The sequence below is a fragment of the Macrosteles quadrilineatus genome, unplaced genomic scaffold (genome assembly GCF_028750875.1).
Source record: "Macrosteles quadrilineatus isolate MER2022 unplaced genomic scaffold, UCM_ALF_1.0 Scaffold_8__2_contigs__length_117827958, whole genome shotgun sequence".
NCBI classification, from domain to species: Eukaryota; Metazoa; Arthropoda; class Insecta; order Hemiptera; family Cicadellidae; genus Macrosteles; species Macrosteles quadrilineatus.
The window spans coordinates 51,726,756-51,744,356 of NW_026542601.1; the positions used below are offsets into that span (position 1 = coordinate 51,726,756).

Sequence of the window (17,601 nt, forward strand, 5' to 3'; positions counted from 1 at the left end):
ACTCATGGTAAGACCTGGACGCGGGACCGATTTTTTTTTTGTTTTGAGGTCCCTAGAGGCCAAAAACACCATCCGTTCAAATTCATATATATACAGGGTGTCCCACGAGAGGTGTCTCAAATTGATTACGGGATAACGGCTTAACGTACAAGGATGAAATAAAATTATTTCCCACTAAATCGACCCCAAGGAATAACGTAAAAATATTTTTAACTTTTTTCAAATACAGGGTGTGCCAAAAACTGAGGGTCACTAGTTCGAATCTCGGAATTTTCAAATGTAAACATATGTCATGTTATACATCAATTTAAAGGTATTTGATAGACAAACATTTTGGCGAAAACTAAAATTAGTTATCTTTTTCCGTTTCAAAATGGCGGCAGTTTTTTTGAAAGAAATCTATATTTTTTTAATACTCTGTATTTCCTATACCAATGCATTTAGCCCTTCTCCGGTTGCATTTTCTTACTCGTTATGAAATTAGCTTTACTGTGATATGCAACAAGTAACGGTTTTTTGAAATAATAAAAATTCCAAAAAAATTTATTTTTGAAAATTTACAAATGCTCATTGTTCAAAATTTTCAAATAGCAACATATGTCAAGTGGCACATCATTTTATAGGTTTTTCAATTCCTAACAACTTTGTAATTTACACTTACTTCGTATCTCTTCTAGTTTTTGTGTAAATAACAAAAAACCTAATTTTCCTATATCAAATGCATGTTATTTGGGTTTGACACTAAGGCTTCATTTCATTTAGTGTTGAACCATGTAAAACCTAAATAACATGCATTTGATATAGGAAAATTAGGTTTTTTGTTATTTACACAAAAACTAGAAGAGATACGAAGTAAGTGTAAATTACAAAGTTGTTAGGAATTGAAAAACCTATAAAATGATGTGCCACTTGACATATGTTGCTATTTGAAAATTTTGAACAATGAGCATTTGTAAATTTTCAAAAATAAATTTTTTTGGAATTTTTATTATTTCAAAAAACCGTTACTTGTTGCATATCACAGTAAAGCTAATTTCATAACGAGTAAGACAATGCAACCGGAGAAGTGCTAAATGCATTGGTATAGGAAATACAGAGTATTAAAAAAATATAGATTTCTTTCAAAAAAACTGCCGCCATTTTGAAACGGAAAAAGATAACTAATTTTAGTTTTCGCCAAAATGTTTGTCTATCAAATACCTTTAAAATGATGTATAACATGACATATGTTTACATTTGAAAATTCCGAGATTCGAACTAGTGACCCTCAGTTTTTGGCACACCCTGTATTTGAAAAAAGTTAAAAATATTTTTACGTTATTCCTTGGGGTCGATTTAGTGGGAAATAATTTTATTTCATCCTTGTACGTTAAGCCGTTTTCCAGTAATCGATTTGAGACACATCTCGAGGGACACCCTGTATATATATATATATTTATATATTTATATATATATATATATGTGTCCGTCAGCACGATAACTCGAGCAAAAATGATCCGATTTTGATGAAATTTGGTACAAACGTGTAAACGTACGTTTATTCGAACGAGTTCGCAAACCAGCATGATCGGACCATGAGAACGGGGGTTTATGGGGGCTTTTATGGGGTAAAAATGAGTTTTTCCCATTTTTGACCCAAAAAACATAAAATTTTGCAATTTCTTTCAAAACTATTTTGTAGAGCTTAAAAAAACAAATAATTTAGTATATTGAAGCATTATTATGCGCCTAATGGTTACGGAGAAAATTCAAAAAAATTGTAAATTTAAAATTCCCATGCTATTCTTATGGAGAATAAGTAAACTGTTGTAGTTTGCTTGTTTGTGAACATATTTTGATCAAATTTGGAAAATGTTTTTATTTCTTACTAACTATTCACATTTTACAAAAAAAAACAGTTTTACCCTCCCTGATGCAGCAAACCTAAGTACTTGTTAAACTTAATTCTATTTAAATCAAGAATAAATGTTATATTTTTAAGTAGACATATCAGTGTAAATCTAATCAGTCAAATGGAAATTCGCTTAGTCTGCAGGTTTGCTGCGGCGGGGGTATTAATCTTGCTTATCCCTGTCTAAAGCTATGGCTATGGCACATATCTAGCAAAGCAAGGGGTGAGCCGGTACAGTACAAGGGTGAACTGTACTGATAAAAAGTAGTGGCAAGACCAGGATCCGAACCCACGACATCACTGCCTTGGTCTCCTAAGTCCGTGGCGCTACCGACTGAACCACCGATTCACCATTTAGTCTCGTCAAACAAAATCGGTTGCGCAAAAATAGAAAAAGCACAATCAATGCTCAATCATGCACTCATATCAGCAACCATTAAGCACCACCAAAATGCAAATCTTTTAATAATCTTCATATGGATGTTAATCTATTGGAAATTGATCCTCAACCACAGATCCGACTTAAAGGGAGCCGACTTAACGAGGTAGGCCTAGCACTGTATTTTGTTTTTAACAAATCCAGAGTGAAACTACAATTGATTGGTATCCCTACAAGAAACATATCAAAGAATAAAATAATGAAATACCTTAATCATTTCAATTCACTGCGACATCACATCACTGTGTACGTATTTTAAGCTGAATGAAGAGTAAGTGTAAGATTGAGTGGATGACTTGTAGAGCTAATAGCAATGTTATTACTAAGATCAGATGTTTCTCTAGCCCAGATCATCAATTTAAATTAAAGCTCAACAATCAAGGACAGGAATAAATAGATAATGAAGGATGAAGAGCAAAGATTGTGATAATTTATTATCAGGTGTGTCAGCTGTATCATTATCAGGTTATTGTTATTGTACTCAAATACAAAAATAACACTGTACTCACCCTTTTTCTGTTAGATTGTGTAACGATTTTACAAAGTCGAACAAGGAAGACATAATGGAAATTAGAGATGATGTTACAGCTTTGTATAAAACAGCTCCCTCCTGAAATTACAAATTCTTATTGTAAAAAATGTCACAGGTTTTTTATATACATATCTCTGAAAAGGCTAAGTTTTAGCTAGGTAAATAATAAACAAACCTCTCCGATTGCTTATTCTATTACAGTCCTAGACCAATCATCCAAAGATAACTAATCCACACTGGACATCAAAACATTGACTTTTAATACAAAAGTATACAACTCATCTTTAAATTTATTCATCTTTAAAGACCAACTGTACATGACCAGCCAGGTTATTATTCAAAGAGAAAATTGTTAAAAGAGCCACACAAAAAAGTTCTGCTGCTAAAACTGTATTTTATCTCCTAATTTTTTATAACTGGTTTTTTATAACACAAGCTAACAATTAGGTTTAAGCTTATTGAAGTTTATAGGTAAGTTTATTTATTTATTTTTTTTTTTTTACTAGTTTTTAGTTTGTTTCTACCACAGAAATTAGTTGTTTCAGTTTTTATTCTATAACTGGCTACAGACTGATCTTAGGGATGGTATGTAGCTTTTACCCATAGTCGAGGATCTTGTTTAGACAATAAGTTGGAGAATGCAGAGAATGATTTGTAGGATGCTCAGTTTAACTTTAAATGGATAAACCTGCTCAGAGACTCCATTATTTCTTTTCTAGACACTGTAAAACATATTACATTCATGTTCAACAGGTTCAACTGATGGATTTCTTTTATACAAGTTACACAAAAGAAATCCATCCCAAAAAAATAGAGATAAATTTGTTAGTTATCAGAACAAAATAAGAGATTGGATTAAGGTTGCTAAGTTTACATATTACAGTAAATTGTTTCATGACAATTTTAAGGATAGTAGGAAGCAATGGCGAGTAATAAACAGTATTATAAAAGGTCAAGGTTCAAAGCATTCTGATATATTGCTTAAGAAAGAGGGTTCTCTTATTAGTAGTGATAGAGATGTAGCCAATATTTTTAATGAATATTTCATTCAAGTTCCTGAAACAGTTGCTGCCGCATGTCAAGATCCCTCTCCTCAGTGTCAGTTAGTCTATTCCCAATTTTTTAAGACAGTGAATAGCTTAAATTCTATTTTTTTAGTCCCATCACTGAGCATGAAGTTGCAAAATTAATTAGTACTCTTTCCCCTCACAAAAGTACAGGTGATGAGTTCCTTTCTGCAGCTATTATTCGAAATATATGTGACAAGATCACTCCAGTTTTAACAGAATTGTTCAATTTAAGTATTGCTAGCGGTTGTTTCCCTGACATCTTAAAAATTGCCACAGTAGTTCCCATATTTAAGAAAGGAGATAAGTGTAACGAAGAGAACTACCGCCCAATATCACTGCTTTCTGTGCTTTCAAAATTACTAGAAAAATTAGTTAAAAATAGACTCACTGGATTTTTAGATAACAATAATTTTTTTTCACCAAATCAGTTTGGATTTAGAGAAGGCCTTAGTACAGAGTTAGCACTTCAACACTTTTTGACAAATATTTACGGAAACTTAAATAGCACAACTCATAATAAAACAGCTGGTTTGTTCTTAGATATTAGTAAGGCATTTGATACTATCGATCATGTTTTGCTCTTGAACAAACTAGAATCAGCAGGGATAAGAGGTGTACCACTTTCATGGTTTGGGTCATATCTTTCTGGGAGGAGGCAGCTGGTTAAAATTAAGAAGAGCAAAAGTAGTATCCAAAGTATTAACTTCGGTGTTCCCCAAGGATCAGTCCTTGGTCCTATTTTATTTTTAATTTTTGTCAACGACTTGTGCAGTGGTCTTTTGAATGGACGCCTACTGTCGGGGAAATAAATATGTGCACTCAAGTTTGAGCCTAAATATCTCCGAGATGAATTATCCGATTTTGTTGAAACAAAAATTAAATGTAAGCTTGTTTAAATACATTTTACGTGGTAACAATTTAAAAATTTTCCGTTTACCAGAAATATTTATATAGTTGAAAGATCCTAAAAAGTACTGGTTTTTAAGGAACTCTGCACTAACACTGAAGTTTAAAAATTATTTGTAAACAAACCACTGAGCCAATCTTTCTGAAATTTTTATGGCTTATTGGTAGGTTTATTGTTAACATTTCCATGCATTTTAAAATTTTTAGTCACAATAGTTTTTATGCTGATGTTAATTTTTAAAACCTATGCTAATATCGTTAATAAGACGCTAAAAATTTCGTTCAAAATACCATCGTGTTTGTCGTGACACAAGAAATAACACCAATATGATAGATTTATAATGCGAACAAAGGTGTTTTTTAAACAGATTTATATTTGTAAACAAAATTTCTCCCGCGACTGGTAGCGGGCCGCCTGTTGTTTGTACGATATTTCCCAGTCGGGCGGGAGCGCGGCGAATCTGCGACGTTGCCGATGTGTATCCGATTGTGTATCACCACAATAAGCCATAAAAATTTCAGAAAGATTGGCTCAGTGGTTTGTTTACAAATAATTTTTAAACTTCAGTGTTAGTGCAGAGTTTCTTAAAAACCGGTACTTTTTAGGATCTTTCAACTATATAAATTTTTTTGGTAAACGGAAAATTTTTAAATTGTTACCACGTAAAATGTATTTAAACAAGCTTAAATTTAATTTTTGTTTCAACAAAATCGGATAATTCATCTCAGAGATACTTAGGCTCAAACTCGAGTGCACATATTTATTTCCCCGACAGTAACAGCGTTTGCTGATGATACAGCATTGTCATACTGTGCAAGCACTTTGGATGAGCTTCATCACATAATGCAGGATGATCTACATAAAATATCACTTTGGTTCAGTTGCAACAAACTTTGTCTAAATGTTTCTAAAACAATCTTTATCTATTTTTCTTTATCCCAGTCAAATGTTTTTAATGCACCTTTAATTTTACATAAAACAGATTGTAATAAAACTAGTTGCTTATGTGATTCTATAAAACAATGTAATGTTACCAAATATCTAGGTGTACTTTTGGATGAAAATCTATCATGGAAGATGCATGTAAATAATTTAAAGAATTCATTACGTTACTCACTTAGATCTTTTTTCCACCTCAAATATTGCTGTCCTCTTCCCATCTTAAAACAGGTTTACCACTCTTTAATCAATTCTAAGCTTGAATATGGAATTTCTTTGTATGGAGGTGCCTATGTGTCGAATTTAAAATCTTTAATTACTTTACAGAAGAAATTTGTCAGATTAATATGTAATGTAAATTTTTATTCTCATTCTCTACCTTTATTTGTAAGTCATAATATCCTTCCCTTCAGATATTTATATATTTTTAAAGTATTGACTATATTTTTCAAATTAAGTGGTAATGCAGGACCAACAGTTGATAACATTCACAATTATTCAACTAGACAAACTGCACATAACATTCTACGTTTACCCAAACCAAACTGTACCTTGTTTAAGAAGTGTTTTATTTATTTATCAATTAAAATTTTTAATGTCATTCCTGTTTCTGTAAAGCAGAGTAGGTCATTTAGTGTTTTTAAGAAATCTTTGAAAAAGTGGCTATTAACCAAGTCATATGATGAAATAGAACAGTTGTATTCTTAATAATATTAGTAAGTAATGTCTAGCTCAATGTATTTGCTTTATCTTTGTAAGTATCTGTATTTCAGAGTCTGGGTTTTCATTGTTTCCTTCAATTTCTTAAAATGTTCTCATTATTATAGTTACATACTTTTCGTTTTACTTCCTAGATATTGGTGAATTTTGTTTTCTTTGTTGTCTTTTCCACAAAAGTTATTGGACTAAAGGTAAATTTAATTTATAATTCATTTTGTTACCCTTTTCGGAGAATTTTTTGTTATTGTTAAGTATTAGTTGAGACTCCCGCCCACACACAGAAGTTTTAATCTTCTTTGGGTGTGTATATTTCTTCGCAAGTTAAAGCAAACTGTTTTTATTTAATTAATTAACAATAAGTTTTTATTACATTGTAAAATAATTTGTTTTTATAGATCTTTGTAATTTTATTGTATTACTTGTGGAGAAATAAAGATTTATTATTTATTATTATTATTATTATTTATGTTGAAGCGTATATTTTATTTGATTATGTGTTGTATTACTTGTATGACTGGGATGGGTGGCGTCGTCCTGTAATCCAGCTACTAGGAGGTCACGAATTGTGGATATTTATAGGCATGCACTGTGGATGTGATACTCCCTGGTGTGGATTAACGTCCGCACGAGTGAATACTACGACTATCCGCAGTACTATCCTGATAATTAGACCAATTTGTATATACCAAGGAAAAAATGTGGTTCGGATTCCACTATAAACTGTAGGTCCCTTAGTTGCCATTAGCTGTATGGGCTATTAATTAACAGCTGTGTCTAAAGAATGTCGGCCTTAGTCACTAACAAGACTACAAGATCGCACCACTCATCCTACACTCATCTCCATTCATACTTGGCTTAAAATACCTACTATGTATGGTCGCCATTTCATCGAACAGTATTAGCAGTATTAACTTACTGAAATAAAAAGCCTGAAATAAAAAAAAAACTGTAATAAAAAAACATATGGCTATTTAAAGAGCAAAAAACTCTTTTGGTGAATACATAAAAATAACTCAAACTTTACAGACAATAAAGTGAAACCAAAATTAATAGCTGAAAATTAACTTTTGGCGTACTGACATCGCACTGAACTTACATCTGGTGGTAGCACCATGAAAAATTCTTTCACCATGTTGTAATGTTGGGACATTGTCTGCAGCATGGAGTCCAGATCAACCTTTGATGGGAACGGCTTTTTACCACATATGAAGCCTATTTTCGTAACTTGATTATTCAACGATTGTACTGCAGCTCCTGTTAAGAAAAACTTTCACTTAAACTAGGTTTAATTCTTCAAATGTTTAAAACCAACATTTAAGGAAGTTTTTTTTTAAACCAACCGTTATCATTAAAACATGATAACTCACTTGTGTATTGACAAACTCTTTGTAACTAAAGTTGCAAAGAAGAAGAAACAGTTGTTTCAAAAGTCTGTAAATGGTACATTTCGTAAGAACCAAAAACATTTAAGTGTTTGAATAGTAGCGGAAAAACCTGCCCAAAATTACAGATTATTTCTCATTTTGTGTAGTTGAAAATCACCTGTCTTGTGTCCCTGAGTACTCGGTTGTTTTTAAATGTTAAATGTTCGTCAATCAGTGTGCGTGTTCGTGTGTGTTTTATGTACTTATATTTTAAATGACAACCTTCATAAGCGACACCTTGTAAATAACGTATGGCCTGAAGATGGTTCCTAGCTGAACCGAAACTATAGTTGCTACAAGCAGCAGTTAGGATTACTGAATGCAGGTATTTAAACCATTATAAATATTCAAACGTAATCCGGAGGCTAACAACTCTTGAAAATAAAATCACAAATTATGCCATAATTGTAAAAATAGTCACGGGTGTTGAGATGATCATGGATGTTGCCGCGATCCCAAGATATCATCAGGTGTGTGACGTAGTTGCAAAATTGCAATCACATGTAGTGCCGCGATTGCAACAAACTTTCACTAATTATTCCTCAATCGTGTAAGGTACTCAGTACGATGCTTTAATTTTTGCGTTTTAGTGACCGCAAGTAATTATCACAACCGTGGCCGCGACCTTGCTAAGATACATTCACGGATGTCCGACATTGTGAGAAATCATAACGGGTGTGGCCGCAATTGTGGGAAATCTTCATGGATTTTTCCAAGGTTGCTGGAATTCCCCACCGATGTTGCTCCAATTGTAAGATATAATTTTTGCTATCACAAACAATTGTCATGTTTGCAGAAGGGGTTGTAATACACTAGAAGGGTTTAATAAGCGAGATTTCTTTTATAAGCGGCAAGTTTTGTTCTAGAAATTTAAAAGCCTAATGTCAAGTTCAGCTCTAGTTTGAGAAAATCAAAAAGCTAACAATTTTTCTAAGGGCTCATCTGGCAAGCTATTATCTTACTAATATTATAAATGTGAAAGTTTGTGTGTTTGTTTGTTTGTTTGTTTGAAGTTCAATCACGCATTAATTACTAGACGGATTGGGCTGAAATTTGGTATGATGATAGCTCACGTTCCCGATTAACATATAGGCATATTCTTATCTCAAAAATCCTTTCGGGCTCCGCCCCAGTGGCTCTGGAGTTTCCCATGTGAACCTTATGAGTACTCATATTTAAATGGAATTAAAGAATTTGGTCAGCTGTTTCGACCAAAAAGGTTGGTTCTATGATATGCAAAATCATTAAAGGTTATACGATTTACCAACAGGGTGCAGCACCATTACTTTTTCATTTATGAAACCAGCTAATTTGAACCAAGCAGCAACAAACAACTGTGATACGCAATGAGAACTGTCTGTTTACAGTTATGTTTATGTTTTTAAATTCACGAATAATTTGTCATATTTTGTAAATCTTTAATAATTTTTTTTCTATTGTTTGGGTGAAGTAGTAGAACATTATGGCTATGGTAGATGTGTAATACTAAAACACTAATAATAGATGTGAAACGGTAATACTAGATGTGTATACCGTAAAATTAAAGCAGCAAATTTTATTATAGTGGGTCCTCCCCCCATTGCAAACGCAAAGCTTGAGTATAACTGTACTAAGCATTTTATACTTATATGCCAATCCCGTACGAAGGACGGGTACTCTGCTAGTTTATTACTATGACTCAGCTTAAATCAATGTATGGTTAGTGTTTGTTTTAAACTCTTTGATTTTTTCATCAAGATAGACCCTACGTATGTAGGCTATAGTTCGTCTAGTAAAAAATCACAAGCACTAAGTATGTGGCTGTACTGGGGGTTGCGGCAATATCATTTAGATAAAGTCAATTGGTGATAGATAGGTGGGGTTTCAGGGACCTTGAGGACATACAGGGTGTTCATAAATGGGTGTCACAAACTTCAGGGGCTGATAGTACTCATCAATCTAAACAAAAAAGTTCACAGTAATAAACATAATTTAAAAAATGGTTTAGCTGCTAGCTGCCATTTTGTATTTTTTACAAAACAATTTATATCTCAAGAATTATTTAAGCTACAGAAACCAAACGTTGCACATACATTTATTGTGTCAAGAGGCAATTACAAAAAAAAAATATCTAATTTCCTTTCAAACAAAATGGCAGCCATTTAAAATTGTTAAACTTAAAATACCTACTAAAGCGTGGCTGGTTTTATGAAAAAATTACAAGAACACTTTTATTTAGCATTTTCAAACGTGTTTTCTCCTATCAAATGAAACCAAGTAGAAAAAGATCGAACAAGAAGAGCTGAAATATCAGGATTTTTAGTTTTAAAATAAGGCAAACCTGACTAGCCTAGCTTTATTCTACCCCATTTTTTACAACTAAAAATTGTAATATTGAGGTATAAATTGTTTTGTAAAAAATAGAAACCGCCTAGCTGCTAAATAAAAATTTTTTGTCCTATATTTAGGCCTATATGAACTTTTTTGATTAGATTGATGAAAACTATCAGCCCCTCAATTTTGTGACACCCCTTTATGAACACCCTGTATAGTCTTGTGCTCAAACAGTACTGTAGACCAGCTTGCTCCCAGAGCTTTAGTGTTACGATAGATCTCAGAAATAGCTACGGTTAAACTATGAATCTTTGTTAGCTAAACTAGGAGGGGTTATAAAGAACAGATTACTTGTAGGACAACAGGGCCAACTAATTTTAAGAGTTAAAGAGTGAATTGCTATTTATAAATTTAATAAGTTTTCCAGTTTTTCCCCATCTTGTGGGGGTCAATTTGGATTTGTTGCACATCCCTAATTTTGTAATTGTAGCCTACTTAAGGATTTACAAAAACCTCTAAAAAGATTTTGCAATAGCAGAACTTACCAAATTGTGACCAAAATTCAGACAGGCAGAAATTCTCTATTTCTATCCTCCCCAGTTCATTATCTGAAAGAATCACATGATTTTAAACCTAGTTTATATTAATTAAAATTATGATGAACAACTTTAAAATATATGTAAATACAGTAGAGTCCCGTTAGTCCGAAATGGTTGGAACCGGACCCATTTTGGAGTACCAAATAGGCCTATTATGAATTAAAGTTTTTTTTTATTTAAAAATATTTTTTTTTTATTTTGTTTCTTGGGACGCTAGGCACGAGCTCGGGGTTGTTTTTCACATTACTTTAGGCTAGACTTAGGGACTGCAGCATTATCACTTAAATAAAATCCATTTGTGATTTGGCAAGATTGGAACCCGAGTCAAAAATTAAAAAAGTTACAGTAACTAAAAAAAGGGCGAAATATTTACTAAAAATACTCTATAAAAAAGTCTATCTCGCCCAGCCGCTACAGAATACTTTGACCAGGTACAGCTAACTGTGTTAAAAGTTAAAATACCCCCGCCGCAGCATACCTGCCGACTAAGCGAATTTCCATTTGTCTGAACTGATTTTCAATTTAAATCTATTTAAATAACATTAGGTTTAACAAGTACCTAGGTTTGCTGCTACAAGAAAACTAATTAAGCGAGTTTTTTTAGTAAAATATTAATAGCTTAGTATAAAAGAAATAAATTGGCCAAGTTTAATCCAAATTTATCAATAAACAAGCAAACTACATCATTTTACAATATTCTCCATAAGAATAACATGGGAATTTTAAATTTACAATTTTTGGAATTTTCTCCGTTACCAATAACCGTACAAAAACACTTTGATATACTAAATTATTTGCTTTTTTAACCTCTTTAACAAGGTCTAGAGAGAAATTGAGAAATTTTGTGTTTTGAGGGTCAAAAATGAGAAAAACCATTTTTTACCCCATAAAAGTCCCCGTAAAACACTGTTCCCATGGTCCGATCATGCTGGTTCGCGAACTCATTCAAGTTTATACCGCCTTACACCTTCAAACCAAATTTCATCAAAATCGGACAAAAATTACTCAAGTTATCGCGCGCACGGACGTATATATATATATATATAAATCTATATATATATATATATATATATATATATACATATATAAAAATTTGAACGAATAGTGTTTTTGGCCTCTGGGGACATCAAAATGAAAAAGTAAATCGGTCCCGGGCCTAGGTCTTACCGTGCCACCTACGGTAATAGCTACTTCCCTATAGGGAAATTCGCTAAAAAAAATTAATTAAAAAATTAAATTTAAATTTTTTGTTTTGGATTAAAGCGGACTTTTGGATTACCGAAGTTTGGATTATCGGGACTCCACTGTATTGACAAATTAATTTATGGCAGCCTATGAAATAATTCAACACAAGTTAAATCGTTAAACATCCCCCTAAATTAATCTAACCTGGACGGGACACATGCGCAATTTGCACATGGAATACTCATTCCAATGCAATACTCATTTACCTTTCAGATATTATGTTTGTTTGAGACAGAAGTTATTGTTAGGCTAGGTGAAAAAACTATTTATTTACTGTTAATTAAATTTGTCAATTGCATTATCTTGTCATGTACAGAGTGAGTTACCTGTACCATCAATCCAACTTAATCAATCAACTTATTACTACAAGTAGCAGAGACAATCAAAATCTATTTTCATAAACGGTTTCATCTCTTGTAACTTACAATCTCACTATAGTGGGTTGGACAGTATAAGTATAAAAATGTTTAAATAGGCTACCAGAAAATGCTCGACAAAGCAGATATAAAAGTACTCTTTGCAGGTTTTAGTATCCAGGCTATTTTATAATCCAAGATTTTTGTATGTACTTTCATCCTAATTAAAATCAGTTTTCTGTTAAAATACTGTGGTTAAAAGTGTTTCACATGTTTATCGTTTATTTCTAGTAATCTATATGTTCTTATTTCCCTTATTTCTAGTATTTAAAGCTTAAGTATAGCTAGTATTTATAGCCTACTTAAATCTAGTCAATTTAAAAATGTCTATTCACCATGTAGGTAGCTGTTTTATTGTGATATTTTTATATGTATCCTTACTACTTAATGATCTGACATGGTCTATGATATTACTGTATTTCATGTTCAATGACCAAATAAAAAATCTTGAATGAATAGTACTAGGTGTACGCTCATTCTTCCCGTATTGGGGCAAAGCGAAGATGGTAAATAAGGGGAATGAGGGACAGAATAAACAGTACAGAAGTACTCTAATAAATTACTGGATCTAGCAGGCATGGATCCGCATGGATGCTCAAACAGTGTTTTGCAGAGCAGATCATTTCGAGAATGCCAGATGTCTTGGTGCTGATGTGGTGAAGGTCTGGCCCAAACTCATAGTATAAAGGAACGTTTATATTAATTCTAGCTTGCATTTCATATAGCGAGCAAGTTACTATTCAAGTATCGTATTACAGATCAAATTCCAGTAGCGTAATTACATTACTTTTGTTACCGTACTGGAATAAAAATGCTAGTCGCAAGTGATGTAGTTGTATGGCAAAAGTTAAGTATCAAAGTATCCATGTATAATCAGCAATCTTGTTGGTCTTATCCTTATGTAATCGCTGTGTATAATTTGTTTATTAGTACTGTAGTTTAGTTGTTTATGTTTACTAGGTATGCATAGGCTAATGAGTGAACTCATTCCAACTATGTAGGAAGAGATTTGAATATTGTTGAATTTTGCTTGCAAATTTTAGGCGTTTTTTGGGGGGAAGAAAAGAAATCTATGCCCTCCACTTGAACCAACCATAGCAGACCAAAAAACGGGGATGCGGAATACTACCCCCGAAAAACCATCCCCCCCAGGTGAAACGATACGTCACAAAATCTGCCAACTAACCAATATGAGGAGCCGTGTTCGCGACTGAAATACAAAATCAAATCTCAAAATCAAACAAGCATCGGAATAATGTTAGTTACTTAGGCTAAGTTAATACTTCTTAAATTTTTTTATTGTTGATTTACGTTTTGGTTATTTTTTTATTAGTTTTCATATAAAACTTTATAAATAGGTTTATAAATAGGTCCACTACTGGTTGCCTGGGTTTTAAATAATATATAGTTTTAAATATATTGTATTTTAGCTATATAGCATGAAAGTAAGTTATGTGATTTTTAGTTATATGTGACTCAATTCTGATGCTACTATGTATTTATACAAATAAAGTTTATTTTGACTTTGACTATGAATAGGCTAACTTAGTTGTAAATAATGTTTTTTGATTAGTACCGTAACCGTGTTAAATGACGCTGTCAATTCCACTTTGTGGGTAAAAGACGAAGGAGGAGGTATAAGGTAATAAATTGTGTTTTTGTTTTTATAGTTGTATATTTAAAATATAATATACAAATAAAAACATAAACAAAACAATTTTGAAATCGATGTTTATAATAGAAAAATTATAATCTACAAGTTAGTTAATCGATATATCTAACCAAACAAATTTCGATATAAGTATATCGTTATTCATCGGATAATAAACCCTCAGTCGTCAGGGTCTCTATACGGAACTGCAGCTACAAAAGAGGACATTAAACAGACAATTTGAATTTATAATACAGTCAACCATAAGGCTTACGATTTTTAGGTTATGAATGGACCATAATCATATTAAGGTTATTTTTTGTGTAAATGGTTTTCTAGGGATTCATTTAGACTTTAGAAAGAAGGTCCAAGTCAATTTTCAAATCAAGGTTTTAAAGTTATGTAGGCCCTAGGCCTAGGTTACTTACGTTCAAGTTTTTCTTTGTCCAATTTTATACGATCGCAGATAGCATTAATCAGATTTACCCCGGACATTTTAAAGATTTTCTTATATCCACGGTATCATAAACGTGCACACCACGACCCTATGATTAAATCAATGTTAAAACAACCTAAAAGATAAAAGATTAGGTACTTCGGTACTTCCTACCTAACCTAACAACCTAACAAACTAAACAAAACAGAAAACATAAAACAACAACTTGACATTACAGAATACAGAGTCAGTGCGAGCGATTGCAGTGCAGTGCGGACGCACAATTTGTTTTTCAGGATTAATTTTGCCAACAGTGTCATTTAGAGGCTTCTGATTGACTATAAGCATAGATAAAACATACTCCCTATAAGGTTTACTAATTTTTTGAAAAATTAGTTTTGTTCATAGAATAAAATTATTATAAATGCCTCAAATTCAATTTGATATTTTTTATTATGAAATTAAATGCTCATAACCTAACCAAACGAACCAAACGTGCTGACAATGAAAAAATCTAATGAAGGTTTATAAATCGAAAAAATAGTTGTGTTCATAAAATAAAATTATAAATGCCTCAAATCCTATTTTATAATTTTTTAATTATAAAATTAAACTATCATAACCTAACCAAACTAACCAGACTTGCTGATAAAGAAAAATCGAATGAAGGTTTTATTCGGGAAAATGTTTCTGTTCATAAAATAAAACTATAAATGGGTCAAATTCAATTTTATAATGTTTTAATTATAAAATTAAACCATCATAACCTAACCAAACCAACCAAACGTGTTGATAATGAAAAAATCAAATACAAAAATTTAAGTTTTTAAGGTAGGATTCGAACCCGGGTCCTTCGGATTATCAGCCCAGGATTCCACTATAAACTGTAGGTCCCTTAGTTGCCATTAGCTGTATGGGCTATTAATTAACAGCTGTGTCTAAGGAACATGTCGGCCTTAGTCACTAACAAGACTACAAGATCGCGCCACTCATCCTACACTCATCCTTCACTCATATTTGGGTTAAAATACGCACATAGTGGCGTCCCCATCTTAAATAATTGATAATTGATAATTGATTGATAATTGAGCACGCTATCCACTACACTACCGAGGTCGTTGGAATCAATTTGTATCGTTGCGGTAATTATGTTCCCTCAGCCAATTAGAAGCCTCAAAATAATACTGTAGGCAACACTAAACCTGAAATAAAAATTCAGCAGTGCGGACCATCGGGTCGGGTCCGGGTCGTGAAGTTCAGCGGCTCTTTTCATCCTCATTGGCGCTTTTTCAAATTGTAATAGATACGGGTTGGTACGCCTGCGGACGCCACAAACGCTTTTTGCGGGCACGATTTGTTTTTCAGGATTCATTTTGCCAACAGTGTCATTTGGAGGCTTCTGATTGACTATAATGAAGGTTTACTAATCGAAAAATTAGTTCTGTTCAATAAACAAAATTATAAATGCCTCAAATTAAATTGTATATTATTTTTATTTTAAAATTAAACTGCCATAACCTAACCAAACTAACCAGACTTGCTGATAATGAAAAATCGAAAGGCTTAATCGAAAAAATAGTTCTGTTATTAAAATAAAACTAAAAATGGATCAAATTCAATTTTATAATGTTTTAATTATAAAATAAAAATGTCATAACCTAACCAAACCAACCAAACTTGCTGTTAATGAAAAAATCCTAGACAAAAAGTTAGACTTATTGGAGGGATTCGAACCCGACCTTTCCGTTTATCAGCCCACTCTATCCACTATGCCACCGAGGCCGATGGCGATATTTTGTATCGTTCCGGTAAGGTGTTCCCTTAGCCAATCAGAAGCCTCCAAATGACACTGTTGGCAAAATTAATCCTGAAATAAAAATTCAGCTTTGCGGGGATGTCGGAAAACCAATTCAAAGACAATACGGCACGAAATAATGTTTTTACATGTATATAATATCAATAATACCTTGATAAAACGTATATACACGTTAAAAATATTTAATTAATGTATTAAATAGGCATATTTAAGGCAGTATTGTACATCATACGTAGCTATGGCTTAACAAAACGCGTTCAATTAAAACTCCTAACATGATCTTTTTCCTAAGCCCATCACATCAACTTTGAACTATTCTAATGGTAATATACAATGTGCAGAATAATCAGTATGATCGAGGCAGTCCCGTAAATTACGAAGCTATAAGGCCAAATCTATGGTTGATAGGAACTCGCGTCAGGAAAGAGTGCACTATCTTTTTCCTAAGCCCATCACATCAACTTTGAGCTATTAATGTTAACATACAGCGTGTAGAATATTCAGTATGAGTATGATTGAGGCAGTCCCGTAAATTACTAAGATTTATGGCCAAATCTATATGGTTGATCTTAAGTGGTATAAGCCAATGAGTGGTATAAGTCAAATCTTTTGTTTATGAATGTATAGAGAAAACTCAAAGCATGATCCCCGACTTAGTAGATTATTCTACTGTAGTCATAGTGTTAAGTTGCTTGCTTGGTATTCACTAACATATTCACTTAGACCATGGTGGAAGGAAAAAAACAGGTGTTTTTCCTTCCACCATGATAGCTTCTAAAGGCCCGTTCACACGGGGCGAGTTTACGAGCTACACGCCAGCGTGTAAGAAGCCGGCGAGTTGGCGAGTGTGCTTGTATTCGTTCACACGGAGCTTGTCCACTCGCCAACTCGCAGACGTGTAGAAAGACGCCGGCGAGTCGGCGAGTGCGCTTGTAGTCGTTCACACGATGCTTTTTCCACTCGCTCAGAAGCTGGCTTGAACCAAATCCTCCAACATCTTTGAGTAACAAGCGCACAAGCACAAGCAACTGTGTTCACACTGAGCTATTTTACTAGCTGCGTGTAAAAAAGCCGGCGTGTAGCTTGTAAACTCGCCCCGTGTGAACGGGGCTTAATAGTTTTCATAGTTCTATAGTCAATCGCATAACTGATTTGTAATTGTTACTCTATGACTATTGATTTTCGCCCTTTAACAGCTGTTTC

At 33.0% G+C, this 17,601-nt stretch overlaps 1 protein-coding gene across 1 annotated transcript in view; it reads right to left on the reverse strand.

Annotated features, from left to right (window-relative positions):
- LOC129001829 (cyclin-D1-binding protein 1 homolog) overlaps window positions 1-14,755 on the reverse strand; it is a 39,508-nt gene extending 24,753 nt beyond the window's left edge. The window contains exons 1-4 of the mRNA XM_054429278.1: window positions 14,575-14,755; window positions 10,781-10,843; window positions 7,595-7,752; window positions 2,840-2,940 (exon numbers count right to left, since the gene is read on the reverse strand). Of these exons, the coding sequence (XP_054285253.1) occupies window positions 2,840-2,940; window positions 7,595-7,752; window positions 10,781-10,843; window positions 14,575-14,641 (389 nt within the window). The 5' untranslated portion in view covers window positions 14,642-14,755. The remainder of the gene's footprint in view (window positions 1-2,839; window positions 2,941-7,594; window positions 7,753-10,780; window positions 10,844-14,574) is intronic.
- Between the last annotated feature and the right edge of the window lie 2,846 nt (window positions 14,756-17,601).